The sequence below is a fragment of the Rutilus rutilus genome (assembly GCF_951802725.1).
Source record: "Rutilus rutilus genome assembly, chromosome: 2".
NCBI classification, from domain to species: domain Eukaryota; kingdom Metazoa; phylum Chordata; class Actinopteri; order Cypriniformes; family Leuciscidae; genus Rutilus; species Rutilus rutilus.
The window spans coordinates 29,735,219-29,753,487 of record NC_140210.1 but is presented as its reverse complement, the minus strand read 5'-3'; the positions used below and the strand labels follow the sequence as shown (position 1 = coordinate 29,753,487).

At 35.8% G+C, this 18,269-nt stretch overlaps 1 protein-coding gene across 4 annotated transcripts; it reads left to right on the top strand.

Annotated features, from left to right (window-relative positions):
- The first annotated feature begins 754 nt into the window (after positions 1-754).
- Positions 755-17,921, top strand: cd99 (CD99 molecule). 4 transcript variants are annotated; one of them, XM_084395644.1, is made up of 15 exons: positions 760-943; positions 1,057-1,121; positions 3,269-3,304; positions 7,112-7,174; positions 7,864-7,893; positions 8,351-8,392; positions 9,207-9,230; positions 9,373-9,405; positions 9,803-9,850; positions 11,461-11,541; positions 12,419-12,454; positions 12,603-12,626; positions 15,906-16,013; positions 16,926-16,976; positions 17,281-17,921. In XM_084395644.1, exons 2-15 carry the CDS (start codon positions 1,061-1,063, stop codon positions 17,307-17,309), a joined length of 666 nt encoding a protein of 221 aa, XP_084251770.1. In that variant the 5' UTR covers positions 760-943; positions 1,057-1,060; the 3' UTR covers positions 17,310-17,921. The 4 variants fall into 4 exon arrangements, with proteins under 4 accessions (XP_084251771.1, XP_084251773.1, XP_084251770.1 ...); XM_084395645.1 differs by lacking the exon at positions 9,207-9,230 and having other exon boundaries at positions 755-943; positions 8,351-8,413; XM_084395647.1 differs by lacking the exons at positions 9,207-9,230; positions 15,906-16,013; positions 16,926-16,976; positions 17,281-17,921 and adding an exon at positions 13,223-15,898 and having other exon boundaries at positions 755-943; positions 8,351-8,413.
- The last annotated feature ends 348 nt before the right edge of the window (positions 17,922-18,269 follow it).

The window sequence follows — 18,269 nt, the reverse complement described above, 5'->3', positions numbered from 1 at the left end:
CCAAAAAGTGTTTTAAAAAGACAATAGGTTATGAAAAAAATCGGATGCTCTTGATATTAGGGGTTTTGTCCTACAAATGAGGCACGTGTCCTTGAATTGTATTGTCACCAAGCCGTCGACAAAGAAGACGATATCACAGGTTATATATCGGAGGTTATATATCCGATAAAGGTGATTTTTCAGAGGGTGAAATATTTGTCATTGTACTTAAATTCATGATGTATGCTGCAAGCGCTTCTCTTGTTGCAACACCTTTTGTTTAACACTAGATGGCGTAACAAATCTATTTTCTGGATGCTAGAGACCGCAACTGCCATCCTAAAAATGAATACAAAAATTAGAAGCACACTCAAACTTAGGCACGTGCATGTCCAATGATTTTTGAGCAAAACAATAAATACAATGAATGAATGAATGAACGGATAGGCTAAATAAAAAATGAGGAGATTAATTATTTCTAAAAATCCTGTGGCAGAAATCATAAATGTGTCACAACGATTCTCACTTTCCGCAGATCATTTTACACTAAAGATGCTGCATGTAGGCCTAACATATACTCCCACTGTATTTTTTCCCCCTCCGTAGGCCTATAACAAAATATAAACAGTTTGTTAATTTGCAATGTGGCTTGCTTATTTTAATATATAATTTTTATTTAGCATATGATAATAAATGCTACGTACAGGGCATATGCTAAATAAAAATGATATCCCATAGGCTTCTATAATAAAAACTGTCCTTCTGGCCGTAATACGATCCACTTCGTGACTTCGGACAAAATGAAGCTCTCTCGCGCTCTCAAACAGGGCAGATAGGGCGTGTCGAGGCGCGTCCTCTTCCAGCACTGTATTTTGAATCATTCCTCTAATTAGACTACATAGAGAGCTAAACTGTTGAATAGCAATTGGTTCGCGCTTCCATCACTCAGAGGGGTGGACTTAAGGTACTGCTCAACTTTACTTTTTGGAACGTTTCAAGTCTTGTAAACAGGTTATATGTTCGAGAAAAAAAAACCCATTGTACTAGGTTTCTTTTAAATCATACATCTTTTCAAAGCAAGATGTCTTCATACACGTGGATTTTACTTCTTCTGGCAAGTCTTGCGGCAACGAGAGCACAAGGTATGGTCTATCTAAACTGTTTACATTTTGTTTTGGTAACAGCGCTCGTTACATTTCTTGCACTGGGGACGTAGGCATATAATCCATAAAATAACAACGGGAAAAGAGTCGTCGCTTTTTGCCTCTTAAACGCCCTGCTGTATTTAAACTACGTCGTCACTCGTCTAAATCGCTCTTAAACTATATTTGAAGCGAGTTTTCTGGTAGTGTACTAGACCAGTTATTTACTCTGATGCATTACAGTAAAAGTGGGTTGAATGTTTTTGAAGTGCCAAAGAACATGGGTACATTTCTTTCCACATGCATGACTCACCAGTCTATGGGGAATAGAGAACATAACTTAACTTATTTTTTTTTTAAGTATGTCCAACAATTAAAGCAGAGCTACAGAAGCTGAGATTGTTGATCTTCCCAATTTCAATTTGATTTATTCCGAACTTCATGTTTTATGTCAGTGGCCTAATTTAGCTGCAACGCATTGAAAAGCAGAGTTTACATGCTCATTTAAATAGTGTGACTGTAATAGCTCCTCTTTGCCTCACAGAGCAAGATTTTTAAACTTTATAAACCATACACTGTCTTGTCATTTAAGTCTTTTGTTCGAACTTTAAATTCAGTAAATTACTGGCAGATGCATAGGTGCCATCTGCCATGTAATGCCATTCCATTAATGTTTTTTTTTTGTGTGTGTGTGCAAGCTTATGAATGGCGATACATTTATTCTCAACGTTGTTAAGAACCACTTAAAACAACTCTTCTATTTTTTTTTGGTACCTCTCCCATAGCTGCACGCGATTAGATAACATCTTAGACTTTGACGGTCACAGCAAAACCCCTTTTCAACCACAGCAAACTTCTTTTTCAGCAGTGCCTTGAGCACAGTGTTCTAAAAATACTTGATCCCATGATGATGACCCATTATTCCTGTGGAACTAAGCATTGAGTCTATTAGTCCACAGGCACTCTCCTTTGTTATGAATGATGCATTGACAGTTTTGTATATAATACCTGCATTACTCAAGTTTGCCTGAATCTTAAGTTTTCCTGAACTTTAAATGTAGTTTTTATGCGATGTAAGTCGACTGCAAAAACATCTACCCAGATGAATCGCTGGTTTCAGTTCCGACTCAACCATCAGTCATCATGGGTTGTGCGTAGACCATTATGAAAACAATACAGTACATCCCCATAGCAACATTAGCCACAGGATGCAGTCTCTGATGGGGCGTTGCGTGTGGCAAACACAAAATCACAATCATGCCATCGCGTGTCGTGCAGTGTACATATTTTTTCATATATTTATATAAAAAAATTGTGTTTAGTTTTGCTGTGTATGTCATCCCAAGAGATGGGAGGGTTTGGTCACAATGTGAATCCAGTACAACACACAAATATAGTATACAATACAGTATATTTGGGTGGAGTTATTATGTAGAATAGAACAGTCAAATTCCAATCATTTTGCTCAGTCACCTCTTTTACCCTCTAGGAACGAGACGGTTGTTTCTTTCTTTCTCACACACATAGTTTTAGTTTTGAATTTGGGGGTCAGAAAAGAGTAATTTTGCAGGAGGAAAGGCATTAGATGCTTTCTACAATACAAAAACTTGGAACACTTTAAAATGACTTCCTGCAGTGCTAATAGCCTTTATTTTTGGAAATGGTTTTGTGAAAACAATTACTTTACCTCATTTGAGTTGCTTGACTTTAGTTCGATGTGCATCATTTATTGGGGTTTTGTACTGAGATGTGGAGCCACATGTAAATTGCACAAGTCAACTCAAATCTGGCTAATTGGTTTCCATTTGATCAAGTGTAACAATTTGAAATGTAATGAACTCTTTCTGAAATTTCATTAGGCATTTATGGGCTGTTATTTTAATGAACATTTTGCTGTGTTTGGAGTGACTGTCTAATGCTGAATTATAATATACGTTGACTTAGTGAATCAAATGAGTTCTGTTGAATTGGCTGGATGCATCCTCTATTGCCAGGTTTATTTGCAGCATTAGGCCAGTTTTTCTTAATTTCAGTTAGAATATTAGATTTTAAACTTGAGTTTTGAATGGGATTAAACTGGCCATAGAGCCAGTAGAGATGGTTTCTGGTTTAAACAAAATATTAAAATAACAACTGTTTTCTTGCAGATTTTGACCTGTCTGATGCTTTTGAAGATAATGAACGTAAGTAAAAAGTACTCTATCTTCACTGTATATGGCCCATTTTATGCATGTCTATTTTTGTATGTTAAATATTTATAATATAAACAAGGCTCAACCCTAGTTTTGTTATTTTTATTATTGGTTTTCAATTGTGGTTGATTTTTTTTTTTTTTTTTTTTTTTTACTTACCCTGCCAAAATTGTCACTGGCCCCACCAAAAATTTATAAATGAATAAATAAAAAAGTTTTGTTGTTTTTTTGACCTATGTATCATTGTATTCTAAAAAAAGAGAAAATCAAAAATAGAAATCAATTCAGTACTCACGATCTGTTTTCTATGCACGCGGAGAGGCGGTATTAACAATAAAGGGATAGTTAACCAAAAAATGAAAATTCTATATAATAAATGTATTGCATAATTTCATAAAATTGATTGTGAAATATTAAAGCCATAGATGAGAACCACTAACCACATAGGCCTATCTATATTTATTTCAATGAATTTCAGGTAACACTTTAGTTAGGATACTGACTGTTTATTAGTACTTATAAAACACATATTAATGCCTTATTCTGAATGACAATATTCTACATCACTAATCCTACCCAATACCTAAACTTAACAACTACCTTACAAACTATTAAAAAGCAGTAATTAGGAGTTTGAGGCAAAAGTCATAGTTAATAGTGAGAATTGGACCATAATCTAAAGTGTGACCAAATATCAGACTCTAAATTCTTGTTTTGGTTGCTCCTGTCTAACTCACAAACAAATAACAAATAGACCACCTGTGGATCTTCCTCAACTCTTGTAAGTTTTGGTTTATGTTGCGTTGGCCTATGCTACACTTACTTATACTGACACCTACCAGCGTGCACGCAGCATCATGCAAAAATAAAGGTATAAAGTAACAGATGCGAATGTTAAAGGGATAGTTCATCCAAAAATGTAAATTAGCCCATGATTTACTCACCCTGAAGCCATCCTAGGTGTTTATGAAATTCTTCTTTCAGATGAATACAATCGGAGTTATATAAAAAAATGTCCTGGCTCTTCCAAGCTTCATAATGGCAGTGAATGGCTGTATGACTTTGGAAGTCCATACTAATTTAGCGTTTTCATTTGGCCGTGACGAAATATATATTTGAGTGTCATCAGCATAACAATGGAAACTAATTCCATGTTTCCTTATAATATTTCCAAGTGGCATCATATATACTGAGAATAATAGAGGGCCTAACACAGATCCCTGCGGCACTCCATAGTTTACTGGATTTATGATCGATTTTTCTCCATTTAAATAGACAAAATGGTAGCGGTCAGATAAGTATGATCTAAACCAGCTTAATGCTTGTCCTTGAACACCAGTATAATTTTGTAGCTGATCTAAGAGTATTGTGTGATCTATAGTATCGAACGCAGCACTAAGATCAAGTAAAACTAGTATTGAGATACAGCCTTGGTCAGAAGCTAAAAGTAAATAATTTGTGATTTTAACGAGCGCAGTTTCAGTGCTATGGTGCGGCCTGAAACCAGACTGAAACTTTTCATAGATATCATTTTCTTGCAAGAAAGAACACAATTGAGCAGACACCACTTTCTAATATTTTAGACATAAATGGAAGATTTGAAATGGGTCTATAATTTGCTAGGTTATTATGATCTAATTGTGGTTTCTTAATGAGAGGTTTTATAACTGCCAGTTTAAATGTTCTTGGAACATGACCTAAAGATAAAGACGAGTTAATAATATTGAGGAAAGGCTCTTCCACTACAGGTAACACTTCTTTCAGTAGCTTAGTTGGTATAGGATCTAATAAACATGTTGTAGTTTTAGATGAAGTGATAAGTTTATTTAACTCTCTTTGTTCTATAGTTGTAAAGCACTGTAATTGTTCTTTACAACTAATACATGTGTCACCGGATGTGCCACTAAGCAGAGCGGCATGTGCAGATGGCTTCTGTGAGTAAGATGCCATGCCACTTAATGTTACCGCTACTGGGCGCACAGAAAACAGAGCGCGAGTACTGAATGGAGTTCTCTTTTGCATCTTCTTGGGCTTGAATCTGAATGGTTAAAAATCACGTGAATGTTTAAATTGACAGAACTTAAAAACACGTGCAAATGATAACCTTTGGTGACTACGCAGCACTGGCTCGATCGGCCAAGTGACAATTCCATCAGCTGTACCGAGCGTATTTCACACTGGCCTGGGCCATCCTGCAGTCCTTATTATCAAGCCCCGTGTCCACCTTATTTTTCAACATGGAAGCAAGCTATTTTCTGTGAATGTGCGAGACTTCTGATTCATTAGCCGCTCTATGGAAATAACGAGAAGAATAAAGTGCGGCAAATGGTCAAACTGTTTGTGCTACGAACCAGTGTGTTTATAACTATGACAATACATTAAAATAATAGGGTAAGAAATACCAGTTTGCAATATCAAGCAGCATAACAAGCTTTTTTGAACAGCTAAAAATAACTGGAAGCAGATGACACCAGAAGCCAGGCACATTCAATTTACAAATGGCCACACACACTCTTACGTAAAAAAATAAGGTGGATAAAGTAATTTTTTTAATCAAATGTGGAATACCATACTTCGATCCTTGTTTATGTGTTAAAGGGACACTTCACCCATTTGCATTAAGCTTTGTATTGTTAGAAACCCAGTCATATATTATAATAAATGTGGATTTTTCATCCATTTTTCCCTGAGATGGGAGAAATAAGGATTTAAGTGTTTTACTTCCTGCTTATTATGACGTAAAAATCATCATTTTGCGTCATAATAAGCAGGAAGTCACATTTCATTGAAAAGTGTAGAGACTACAGACACTCGTTCCTCATCTTTCCCAGGGGGCGGGACCCGCTCACGCTACAGACCTATTACAGATCAGTGGGTGGGACTTGACTTTCTGAAAACTAAAAGCAATATCCTCCATCTTGTTTGGAAGCTAAGCTAACAGGCGCTGTGGAGACAGATGTAAAGTTATGACAATAGCGGAGGAGAGTGCTCAATATGACATAGAGGAAGAGGATTTCAGAAGTCTGATGCTTGAATCAGGTGTTTGTGGCTACCTTTACAAGCCGCATTATAGCGAAGAGCAGCCGAAGCAGAAGACCTGCCTGCCGCGGACGAGGAGCCCGGACTGGCTCGGGTTAGGGCGGACTGGTGGCGCCGGTGATCTCACTATGCAACTACGAACCGCTACGAACACAGAGATAGAGTCCGACTGTGGCAAAGAATTTCAACAATGACAACTTCTCCTGGATGAAATCTCTGAATCAGACGAGGACACGGACGTTTGTGTTGTGAATCAGACGAGGACACGGACGTTTGTGTTGTGAACTATCCTAGTTTCGCACCGCATCTGACTGAACATCCAGGTAACGTTACAATGCAATAATTCACCACTTCGAAAGAAATACAAATGAAGAGTAATTCACTAATGAGTTCGCCAACTAACTAGACATTTTGTGTGAAATTAATTTCAAGCTCTGGTGGTAGCTAGCCTTGTAGACGGAAGAGTTATTTCTCTTAGGCAGATATGCGCTTTCTGGATTAGTGGGAGTGGCTTGCGCAGCTGTGCAATGTGGTGCATTGTGGGAGTTGGTGTCTTTCATACAAATGCGTCCTGAAGTTATTTTCTTTCTTTCCTCGGCCAAGAAGGCACCAAATTCAAAATTAATTTTACATTTCGACTACATATATGACCCACTTTCAATAAAGATCAATGTTCCCATGGGTGAAGTGTCCCTTTAACTATTCCATTGTGTCACTCATATTGTATTTTCAAACAATTAACAATATTATGATCTTAAGCTCCTGCAAAACCAACGGTGAAACCAGCAGTGAAACCAGCCCCACCCAAAAACTCAGATCCAGGTAATGGTAATTTTTTTTTGTGCGTGTTTGTTTTGCATATAGCAATGGAATTATGTTTGAGCACATAATTTTACAGTCTGTTTAAGGTACATTGCGGTATACGTATTGGAGAATTTCATCTGTCTCATACATGGGCCCAAATACATGCTATAATGCTAGAGAAAACTAGGCCTGAGAGCCTGGGAAGACAAACTATGGGAAGACAGAGATAACAGGTCAAAGAGTATGTGAAGACAAAAACTAGGTCAAAGGTTGTGAGAAGACAAGACAAGAAAAGTACCCAAAAACCATGTATGAAGTCATTTTTAAAAAAGCGCATGCGCAAGGACCTGCCGCCAATAAAAATTAGACATCGATGCAGGTGTTTCTAATCGTGGCGAAGTGGCGAGGAGGAGCAAAAAGAAAAAGATAACTATATGAACGCTAATTGGACACCAAACGATAAGAAAAAGGTATAAGACTTGAGTGCAGACCATTGTAAGATCAGATGTGAAGCTGACATCTCACTTTGTTGGACTGCTCAATAAAGTTAATTCTTCTGAGACCTGAAACTTTGACTCTGAAAGATTTCTTCTGAGACCTGAACCTGATATTGAAGACCTGAACCAAAGATCTTGAATTGGCCACCACATACGTAGAATGACTAACATGAGTGCTACCTAATTTATAGTTTTGTCTTGCTCTTCTAGAATTTGATCTGTCAGATGCCTTCGATTCAGGTAAGACTGAGTGGGCTATGATGGGCACAATTCGTTTTTTAAACTCTTTTTGAATATTTGTGTGTGTGTGTGTGTGTGTGTGTGTGTGTGTGTGTGTGTGTGTGTGTGTAATGCATGTTAGTATCCCTCTGAATTTGTTAAGTATCTTGTAATTTTCTTTATTAATAATAATAATAATAATTGACATGGTTCTTAATAGTAATAATTATAAAACCTAGTTAACTTCTGGTCCAAAAATATAATTATTATTATTGTGGGGGTGCTCTGCCTGATGATGATACAACCTTTGGAGATCAAGTCTTTACTTTAAGTGCATAATTACTCAAAGAATAAAATCATATTTTGTGGTGGGCAAAAACTTGACTTATCAAATTCCGTTGCTGTGTGATGGTTGAATTTCTTTGAATTGGAATTCAGTGGATTCTTTTGTCATTCCAATCATGTTTATTGTACACAGACCCGAAGAAACCTGCTGTTGACCCCCCAAAATCAGGAGATGGTAAGAAATCATTATGCTGGGGTGTTTATGTCATTTTTATGTACATAAAGTTCATGGGTTACACTTTATTGTAAGACAGTGAGGGCTACGGTGGCCGAGAGAGCTCAACGCGCTGCAACTGAAGAAAACACGTGCAAATAGAAAAAAAAACACATGCAAATAGAGAAAAACACCCGCAAATAGAGAAAAACACCCGCAAATTAAGAAAACATCTTCATGAGTTTCACAACACACGTGTGCTCCATATAACACAACCAAATACAGAAACGCGTTGCAAATAGCATAGACCACAACGGATATGTTTCTAGGGGAACCAAATAAGTGATGAACCCGACTTGATATTATTTGAAAAGATGCTAAAACAACTAAAAATCTAGATATTTTGAATAGACATATACATCTTTCTAGCTTTACCAAGATCTGTATTATTTTGTTGGGTAGAAATTGTGAGTGGTGGTGGGGGTGGGGTCTTCAAATATTGTTGTGGAACCTTGAAATTAAAAAAGTTGAGTTCCTCTGAGGTCTCGTTGTTACAGTATAATTATACATTTAATATTAATGAATAACATGTACTTACTATAGGGTTAGGATTAGAGTTTGGTTTAGGGTTGCATGCAATTATGGGTAACACTTTATTTTACAGTGTCCTTGTTACAAGTTACATGTTGTTACTGTAGTAATAACAATAAATCATGCATAATTATATGCAACTAACCCTAAACCAAGCCCTATTCCTAACCCTGATTTATTACTTGTTTGTAAATGAGTGCGTTAATACAATTTAATGTGTATTTCCTTTTTATTGTATTTGCAGATAAAAAGAAACCATCTGATTTTGGTAGGTAAAATATACATATGCACACACACACACACACACACGTCATTGTAGGTTAATTATGTTTTTAAATCTGTTATTTTTTGTACAGTAATCAACCTACTAATGCAATGCAAACAAATTAACATCATGATTTCATTTTCAGATGGATTTGATCTGTCCGATGCAATGAATCCAGGTAAAAATTGATGTTGCTTTCTTTGGACATTGTCGATTCTGTTTTTATCTTGTTTACATTTATTTTTTTATTTTTTTTAGTATAATTTATTGATTTAATTAAGAGATTTTCAATCTTTCATGCAGTTTACATTTGAGGCACACTATATTCATAGATACTCAGCTGGTAAATGTAAAGCTAAAACTTACTAGCTCATTTTCTGCTGTTCATGGCTATTACAATTGCTAATAGGTTTTTTTCTGTTCTGATTGTTTTAAAGGTGCTATTCAATGAGTAACATCATGCCATAGGTTTTCTTAAAAAAACAAACCAAAAAAAAACACCTTAAAACATTCTTCAGAATATCTTCTTTTGTATTAATTATTAATGAACATAGATACACTTTCTATTTCTACAGATCTTGATCCCAAAAAACCTGTTGTCCCACCCAAAGAGAGAGGAACTGGTATGTTTCTGCTAACATGTTTGGGTTACACTTTATTTTAACAGTATGTGTGCTTACAGTGTAGTTACATTAGAAAGTACTGGTAATATAAGGTAACTACATTGGTTAAAGGGATAGTTCGGCCAAAAATGATATTTAAGCCATGATTTACTCACCCTCAAGCCGTTCGAGATGCATATGTCAATCTTTTTTCAGACGAACGCATTTTCAGTTATTTCAGAAAATGTCTTATAACTTTCAGTTAGAAGCTTATTTAAAACTTTATAAACGAAAATAACTGGCTTCCGGCAACGTTCGACGCGCGTTCACGGGAGATGGATGTCGGCGTACGACGTGGACGTAGCGTAGGAAGCATCGTGACGTAGAACGAAGTATAGCTAAATCAAACGCTACATCCTACGTCGGCATCCATCTCCCATGAACGCGTGTCGACCGTTGCCGGAAGCCAGATATTTTAGTTTATAAAGTTTTAAATATGTATATTTTTACAACAAAACCGCACGGATTACCCTCAGAAGGCCTTGTTTATCCCCCTGGAGCCGGATGGATTACTTTTGTGAAGGATGCATGCACATTTTGGGACTTGAAGGAGGTGGACCCCATAGCTTCACACTATAACCACTGAAAGATCTAAGACATTTTCTAAAATAACTGAAAATGTGTTCGTCTGAAAAAAGATTGACATATGCATCTCGAACGCATCATTTTTGGCCGAACTATCCCTTTAAGGTTAGGTTTAGGGTTAGGTTCAGGGTTAGGTTCCTAGTTACTGTATGTACATGCAAAACAGGACTAAAAATAAAGTTCTACCCATGTTTGTTTGCATCTGTTAGGGTCTTGCACCACCCTTATGTCTCAAAAAAAGCTGGTAATAGTGTAATTCTTGGGGTCTATTTTACTGTTTAAGAGAGATAAAACTGGAGTGCTGTACATAAAATTAGTAAAACATAATACATCTTACTCAGCCAGGGAACATGCATAAATCTTGTTTAATAAAGTTCTGGTGACAAGGCTTGATGAGCACAGTATTCCTTGAGGTGTTGAGGAATTTCCCCAATGGAAAGCATATTTACACTGTGTGAATCGCTTCCTATTCCATATATAGTGTGTTGTGTTTTATTACTATATAGGAATTAGTGAATGTGTTCACAAGTGACCAATTGGATTGGATGGAAAAAAAGGGCAGAAGTTATTTCCAAAAAAAAATTATCGAGAAAATAAAATGCACATTTTAAATGCATATCTTCTAAATGAGAATTTTGTCATCATTTAGAAACACGCTAGATTATAAATAAACTTTAAACTAACATTATTACAAAAAGCCACAAACTGACATTTTTAAATTTGGTGAAGTCCATCAGGGGCAAAATTGCTTATGTAAGTTGATGATAATGTTTTTTTGTTTGTTTTTTAAGGAAAATACATTAATGGAATATTTGTTTACATTCACTATACGCTAGGTAGCAGTCTTTATTCAAAAACCTCATTTCATTTAGGTAAATCAACACTTTAAAAAGTGTGAGGAACTGAAAGATTACTGAACCCAATTAGATTCTTATGTGCATTAAACTGCTATTCTTGTGAAATCTTGCATGAATTTTTTCATTTAGGTGGTGGATCTTTTGATGACAGTGACCTTGCTGGTGTGAATAAGGATGGTGAATACGTGCCCGATAAAGGCCGAAGTGGAGGTTTGTGTCAAGTTTTACATCTTTTTTTTAAATCGGTTTTTCAGCTTGATTTAGTACTGTAAGTTGTCTTCGATTTGAAGTTTGCATCTCTGTTCATAGCAGAAGATCAAATCCAGAGTTAAATTGTAAACAGATGTCACCCAATTCAATTGTATGAAAAATCTCCCAACAAACATCATATAACCATAACTACTTGCAGTCATTTTCTAAATAAAAAACCTTAATTTAAAAGATGTTCTTCATTGTCCATAATTATGTTACTTTAGAGAATTTTAAGAGAGTTGGCCATGGAACTTATTCCACATTCAATATTTTATATTCAGCATGCTTCGCTTGGGTTTACTATGGAAGCTTGTTTCCGCCACTGAATAAAAAATAAAAAAGGAATTTTTATCTTACAATTCCATGACTTTTCTCAGAATTGCATGATATAAACTCACAATTGCGAGTTATAAAGTCTAATTCTGAGGGGAAAAGATTGAGTTTTTTATTCAGAATTGTGAGTTTATATCTCACAATTCTGACTTTATAACTCACAAACAACTTGTTATATAACTTGTTATAAAATCATAATTACAAGATATAAACTTTCAACTGTAACTATTATTACTTTCAATTGCGAGTTTATATCACACAATTCTGATATCACGCAAGGTCAGAAGTCGCAATTACCTTTTGTATTTTTTATTCTGTTGCCGAAACAAGCTTCCATAATTTCCCATATGGGTTTCTGTGACTTAAATATAAGCTTTATGTCTAACCCATTTGGAATAAATGCTAAATGCAATCACGATTACCTAAATGTACAGTACTGTCTGTGAAGTACATCAGTGCTTCACAGAGTGAATCTGACTCTGGTTTTTGGTTTTGGTTAAAGGGGGAGGAGCAGACCCTGGTTATGATGATCAAAGCGGTATTTATTTCCTTATACTTATGCCAAATGTTTACCCTCTGGTTCATAATTGTTTATTTGTATCTACTGTAACAAAACATTTACATATTTAATAGTAAAATATGTCTTCATTTGCTGGGTGATAATTTGAATGTAATTTTCTCATTAGGCGGTGCCTCTGAACAACCTCAAGGTAAATATTATTTTCACTAATTTTATTTAAATAGTACTAAAGTTACATTTAGCAGTAATTGTCTGTAGTAACTGTCGGTCACAAAATGAAGGCTGTTATGGAGTTTACCTAAGGATAAATTGTCCACTGAAATATAAAGCTGACATGAGTGAGTGCCTCTGGCTGGTGTTTTTGTTTCAGCTCTTTCATGCTCTATTTTCTAGCTGTTTGTCCTGACAGAAGCTTTGTTTACTTGCCAATGGTCTCTTTCTCAGTGGAGTTAGCATGTCCTCTTATTTAGTTTCTTAGCTAAAAAGCTAAAATGTTTCACTCTAAATATTGAGTGAGACCATGGAAACAGTGGCAGTCTGATGACTAACTGCCACACAGTTCTTGCATAAGGACAGGGCGGTCCAACAACAGACACAAACAATTATTGTGGGCAGGACATGTTGAGGTTTTTCCACTAGGTGATTGTTTTCTTCTGTGTTGGAATAGTACATGGGTGGTGAATATCATGTGCAGTGCCTTTTAGTATCTGAAGAATGATAGATTTGACTGTTCATTCTGCCACTGGCTGTGTCCTAAATCTCTGCTTCGATTGCCTGTTGTTGCAGATCTAAACCAGCAGTGGCTCCAGCTTATCAAGATGCTAGGCGATAATATACCAGAAGGCCTCAGTGTCTGGATTGCCGGGTTTTTACAAGTAGTAGAGCCCCTGCTAGAGCAGTTTCGGGGACTTCTGAATGTAACGGAGGAAAAGGCAGAGCTCTAAATGTCCTGTATAGAAACCTTATTTGCTTGTGTTGGGGTGAAATGGTTTTAAACATTGTTTACATGGTTTGGTTTTAAGGCTGGGGCTGCTGGTGCTCATGGTTTATGGATGAGATGCATATTTGGTCATGATCAAGATTAATCATATTGGTTTTGAAAATTTGGCAATACGGAATTAATTTCATTGTATTGCTGACTGGTTTGACTATTTTCTTTTTATGTTGGTAAGGATTATTAAAAGCCTATACACTCCCATTCAGAAGTTTGGGGTCAATAAGTGTGTGTTAAGAAATGTTTCTCTCCAGTGCCATCACGATCCTTCAGAAATCATTCTGATATGCTGCAGTAATGGCTGTTGGACATTCAGCTTTGCATCACAGGAATAAATTACATTTTAAAATGTTACAATATAAAAGTTTAAATTGCAAATAATATATTCACTGTATTTTTGATCAAATAAATGCAGCCTTGGTGAGCATAAGAGACTTGTTCTCAAAAACATAAAAAAGGTTACTTAGTCTGACCCTAAACTTTTGAACAGCAGTGTATATAATAAATCAGTTGGTTGAAGCCACTAATAGTTGATTGTTATGAATCTGTTAGAGTGTACAAATAAATGATAATTCTGATTGTGAAATAGATAATGCACTAGTCATTCAGTTATTTTAGATCAAAAAGAGGGGTGTGAACCACCAATATATGTCCATCTTTTTCCTCAGGACATCCTCAATGACTTCTGGTCTTTTTTATCATCCCTTTTGTTGTGTTGGCACATTGTAGATACATGGGGTATCCTCCGATTTTTTGCCAATGAATAGATCTAGCAGTGGGACTGGTTTTGCCTGGGTTTGAGAAGGCTTTTATTATCTCCGCTCAGTTTTATGGAATTAACCCCAAGGCTATGTTGAGCATTCCATTACTTTGCTTTCTTTTCCTCTGCTCATGGAAGCCATCTTATTACCCTTTTTGAAAAAAGAACATTTGAGGCACAATTCTCTTTTGGCTAAAACTTGGTTTTAGGCTTACTTGACGTATCAGACGTACCAGAGGATTGAAACTGGGAAATGTTTGCCCTGTTGTGTGCGTCACAACTGAAAGCTTTAGCGCATGCAGGGATTGTGCCATCCTAAATCTCAAAGAGAGCAGAGGTGCTATAGGGATGTTTTTTTTTTTTTTTACCCCAGATACTGATGTTTCGTCTAAAAAGAGACTCTTAAAAATTTAGTTTTATTGGCATCAATGGTTCCATGAAGAACCTTTAGAAACTTCCCATCGCACAAAAGGTTCAAAGAGTTGTTTAGACACACACACAAGAAATTTTTTTGCTGACCCCCCTCCCCCCTCCACACACATTATTGTAATGTTTATTTACCACATAGCAGGGATTCGTCCTATTGTAAGAGCATGGTAGTTTGCATTTACCTGCTGTTAATCTATTGAATATTTCAATGTTGTCTGGTTTTGTTTCTCATGATAGATGCCTTTAACATTGGTATTGTTTGGTGTCCGTTTTGATGTATTGGTTCTCAATTGTAGTATTTCAGGCTCACATTTTTTCTTTTCTTAAGTTTGTCTGGTTTCTTTTCCACAGAAGTGGCTATTTTCTCTGTCATCTTTGATTTTTTTGTTGTTGTTTGTTTTAAGCATTTTAGCTACTTTCCTTTTAATAAAGTGAAATGTGAGAATTCCCTCTGTTTGATTCATATCATATAGTCACGCTCAACTGCTGTGACCAGTTCTTTTAATTGTCAGCATATCTCACTTGGGTAAACCCCACCAACAATGGCATGTTAAGAATGTGTGAAGAACACTGGCCTGCCAGCTAGCAGTTGCCTCTTATATTATCTAGCTGCCTAAAGTTTAGGGAGGTAAATCTGCATAGCTTTAGATCTGAAACTACAGTATTTTGTAGGAGGTTAACTTCAAACATTAGTTTGGAAACCTCTATTTATTTAGTCAGGTAAACTCCTGCATGCCTGGTTGCACACACAAAAATGGGTGTATGCAGGCAACGCCCAGCATGTTTACACCGTATCATGACACAGCAATATTAGAGCAACTCCACAACTACATTTTTAATTTAGTTAATCAAAATTGCACAATGTCAGATACGTAGTTAGTTAACTACTTCCAATGTTATGAACCTCCTATTTATGACCAAATAGAGTTAAATAAACTTCATTATTTAGCAATTGGATTATTTTGAATGCGTGCTGTAAACTGTATTAGCTGTTTTTGCTTATATTTACACATGTCAAGTTGAAGAACAATATGTTCAGGAACATTTGCCAAATGTTCTGTGGAGAATAGGAAACTCCTGTTGCACCCCCTAGTGGCAAAAACATCACAGTTTGCTTGTCCTCTTGTTAAATGCCCATGTCTCTTTAGTTTTGTCATCAAACTCCTACTAATAACTGATGTAGCCATTACAAAAATATACGTATTGTACACTTCAGAAGCAATTTGAAACTAGCCCTTGTCCTTCTCTTTTCTTGTGTGTTCTGTCCCTTTAAATTGATCCCACAGGCGGAACCATGGCTGCCATCATCAGTTCTGTGGGTGTTGCTCTGCTCGGTGCCGCCTCAAGTTACTTTGCCTATCAGAAAAAGAAACTGTGTTTCAAAGTACAAGGAGGTGAGTTCAACACTTTTATCCAGGATTCTGAATCATTATTCAAGCACTAGCTTGGTTTTGATTTATGTTGCTTGCTTATCTGAGCAGTTCAAAAAGAGAAGAGGAAAAAATACTTCACAAAAAAGCTGTTTACCTTCACAAACATACTTTTTTTTTACTCAAACTATTTGACCTCTTTTAATAACTTGTTCCACAATTATATATAAATGCTTTCGGGAGCCACAGTACATGGTTAACCTTAGCTCAACTAACACAGCAGCTCTTGTAGAGGAAGTGGGGGTTGGGCGCATGACGTGGCAGGCAGTTTAACTGCTCTGCTTGTATTACAAAAGCCCTCGAGTGCTCAACAGGTGGCTCTGTGGCGCAATGGATAGCGCATTGGACTTCTAAGCTACACTCTGAGAAGTGATTCAAAGGTTGTGGGTTCGAGTCCCACCAGAGTCGAGTTTTTTGAGAGAATGATGAAAAAAGGCTAACAACACAAGTAGCAGTGTTTTGTCCAAGTGTGAATGGTGTTACCATAGAACTTTAGTAACTGAATTTTCTAAATACCATAAACAAAATTGACTCACACTTTATATTATGTGTCTTTAGCTACTATGCGCTTACATAAATAAGTACAAAAATAAGTACAAAGTAGTTGTGTTGATGTTGTTTTGCAAAACACTTTTGCTGCTATTGAGTTTAGGTCAACAGAGTAACTGTAGATGTAATTACAGAGATTCATTTCAACTGTAATTTGATGCAGGTTTTATTTTTAAAAGTACATTGTAAACACATGTATGTACACAATAAGTGCATTGTATCAAATTATTAATTTAAATGTTAGTACATAGTAGTTAAAGATACCTAATATAAACTGACACCCAAAATTGTTTCATGGGATAAGCTAAAATGTACATTTTCTTATAGGAGAAGATCCAGAGAGTGGCAAAAACCGTGGTACTCAGTCTGATCCACAAGGTAAGCATGACAGTGCCAACATAGCAGATTTAAGAAAATTTAATTCTGCCCCCACGTCATATGCAAAGTTATTTGTGATTGTTTCAATTAACATGGATACCAACCAAAATGTTTGTCATGGTAGTTTTTTTTAGTTAAAATGATCACATGATCTTCAAGTATCAAGTGTCTTTAAGTATTCAGAAAAGTAGTTTTTTTTTACTTAAAACTATTTTCTTAAGATAATAATTTGTTTTTATATGGATTTCATGCTTTCTGATGCAGCTACCAAGTAGATAACAATTTACTCTTTTCTCCCCCATAGTTCTCAGCAACCTGCTCCGTTCATCGTAACTGCAATCGGATCTGTGCACTGAAAGAATATATGTACATCTAGCATGTCCAGTTATGGAGAGCCTAACCCTGTGGGAAACATCTGTTATATGAAAGGCTGGTTTAAGGCTAATTAAAAAAAAAAAAGTGTGTTGATTTTATTTTTTATTAGATTCTCTAAGTTGTAATGCATTTTTTTTTCTGTATTCAACATTTTTCTTGACTATTTGTTTATCTTTGAAAGAGGTAGAAATAATATGTCACTTGTAAAAAACATAAAAATATGTTTTTATTGGTCTTTTAGGATTTCAAGTGCCAATGTAAGATACTGCACTTTAAATGGACAAAGTTGTTACTCTTTTTGTAGAAGTACTGCAAGTTGCACAAGGGACTTGCTATTGTAAAGCACAAGCTGTCTGTTTACAGGTGAATGCATCCGTTTTTTTTTTGTTTTTTTGTTTTTTTGTTTGTTCTAACATTACATGCGTAATCTGAATTATAGACTGCCTTCTTTTACAATATGACAATGGATGGATGGATCAAGATGATGATGATGTATGCTGATGAATATCAAACTGACTGGTGACAAAATGTCAACTAAAATAAAACAGACATGGAATGAGTTTAAAATTATGGGATGCCAACTTGCTTATCATTTACATTTTCTATATTTAAATTAATTTAAAATAGAAAATAATGATTTGAGATTAAAAGGTAAAACGTTTTTTTTTTTTCTTCTTCTCATTATTAACCTGTTTAAGCCATTGTAAATAGGCTACTGCTAAAGCAAGATGTACTGCACTTTTAGACTGGCCATTTTATACGCACAAGTCAACTTGCATAATGTGTTTAATTGAAATATGAACTACAGAACGAGCCTTGATGATTTATTGTCTGTCTGCTCTTTTTTTTTTTTTTTTTTTTTGCTATTTTTCTTTGAATATGCATTTGGTTGTTCTTCCCAAAATAAAGCCATTGGTT

Coding starts and splice junctions, on each gene's coding strand:
- cd99 (XM_084395644.1), top strand. CDS start 1,061: ATGTCTTCATACACGTGGATTTTACTTCTTCTGGCAAGTCTTGCGGCA. Junction 9,231..9,372: donor AAAGAAACCATCTGATTTTG/GTAGGTAAAATA, acceptor TTTCATTTTCAG/ATGGATTTGATCTGTCCGAT. Junction 12,455..12,602: donor TGGTTATGATGATCAAAGCG/GTATTTATTTCC, acceptor TTTTCTCATTAG/GCGGTGCCTCTGAACAACCT.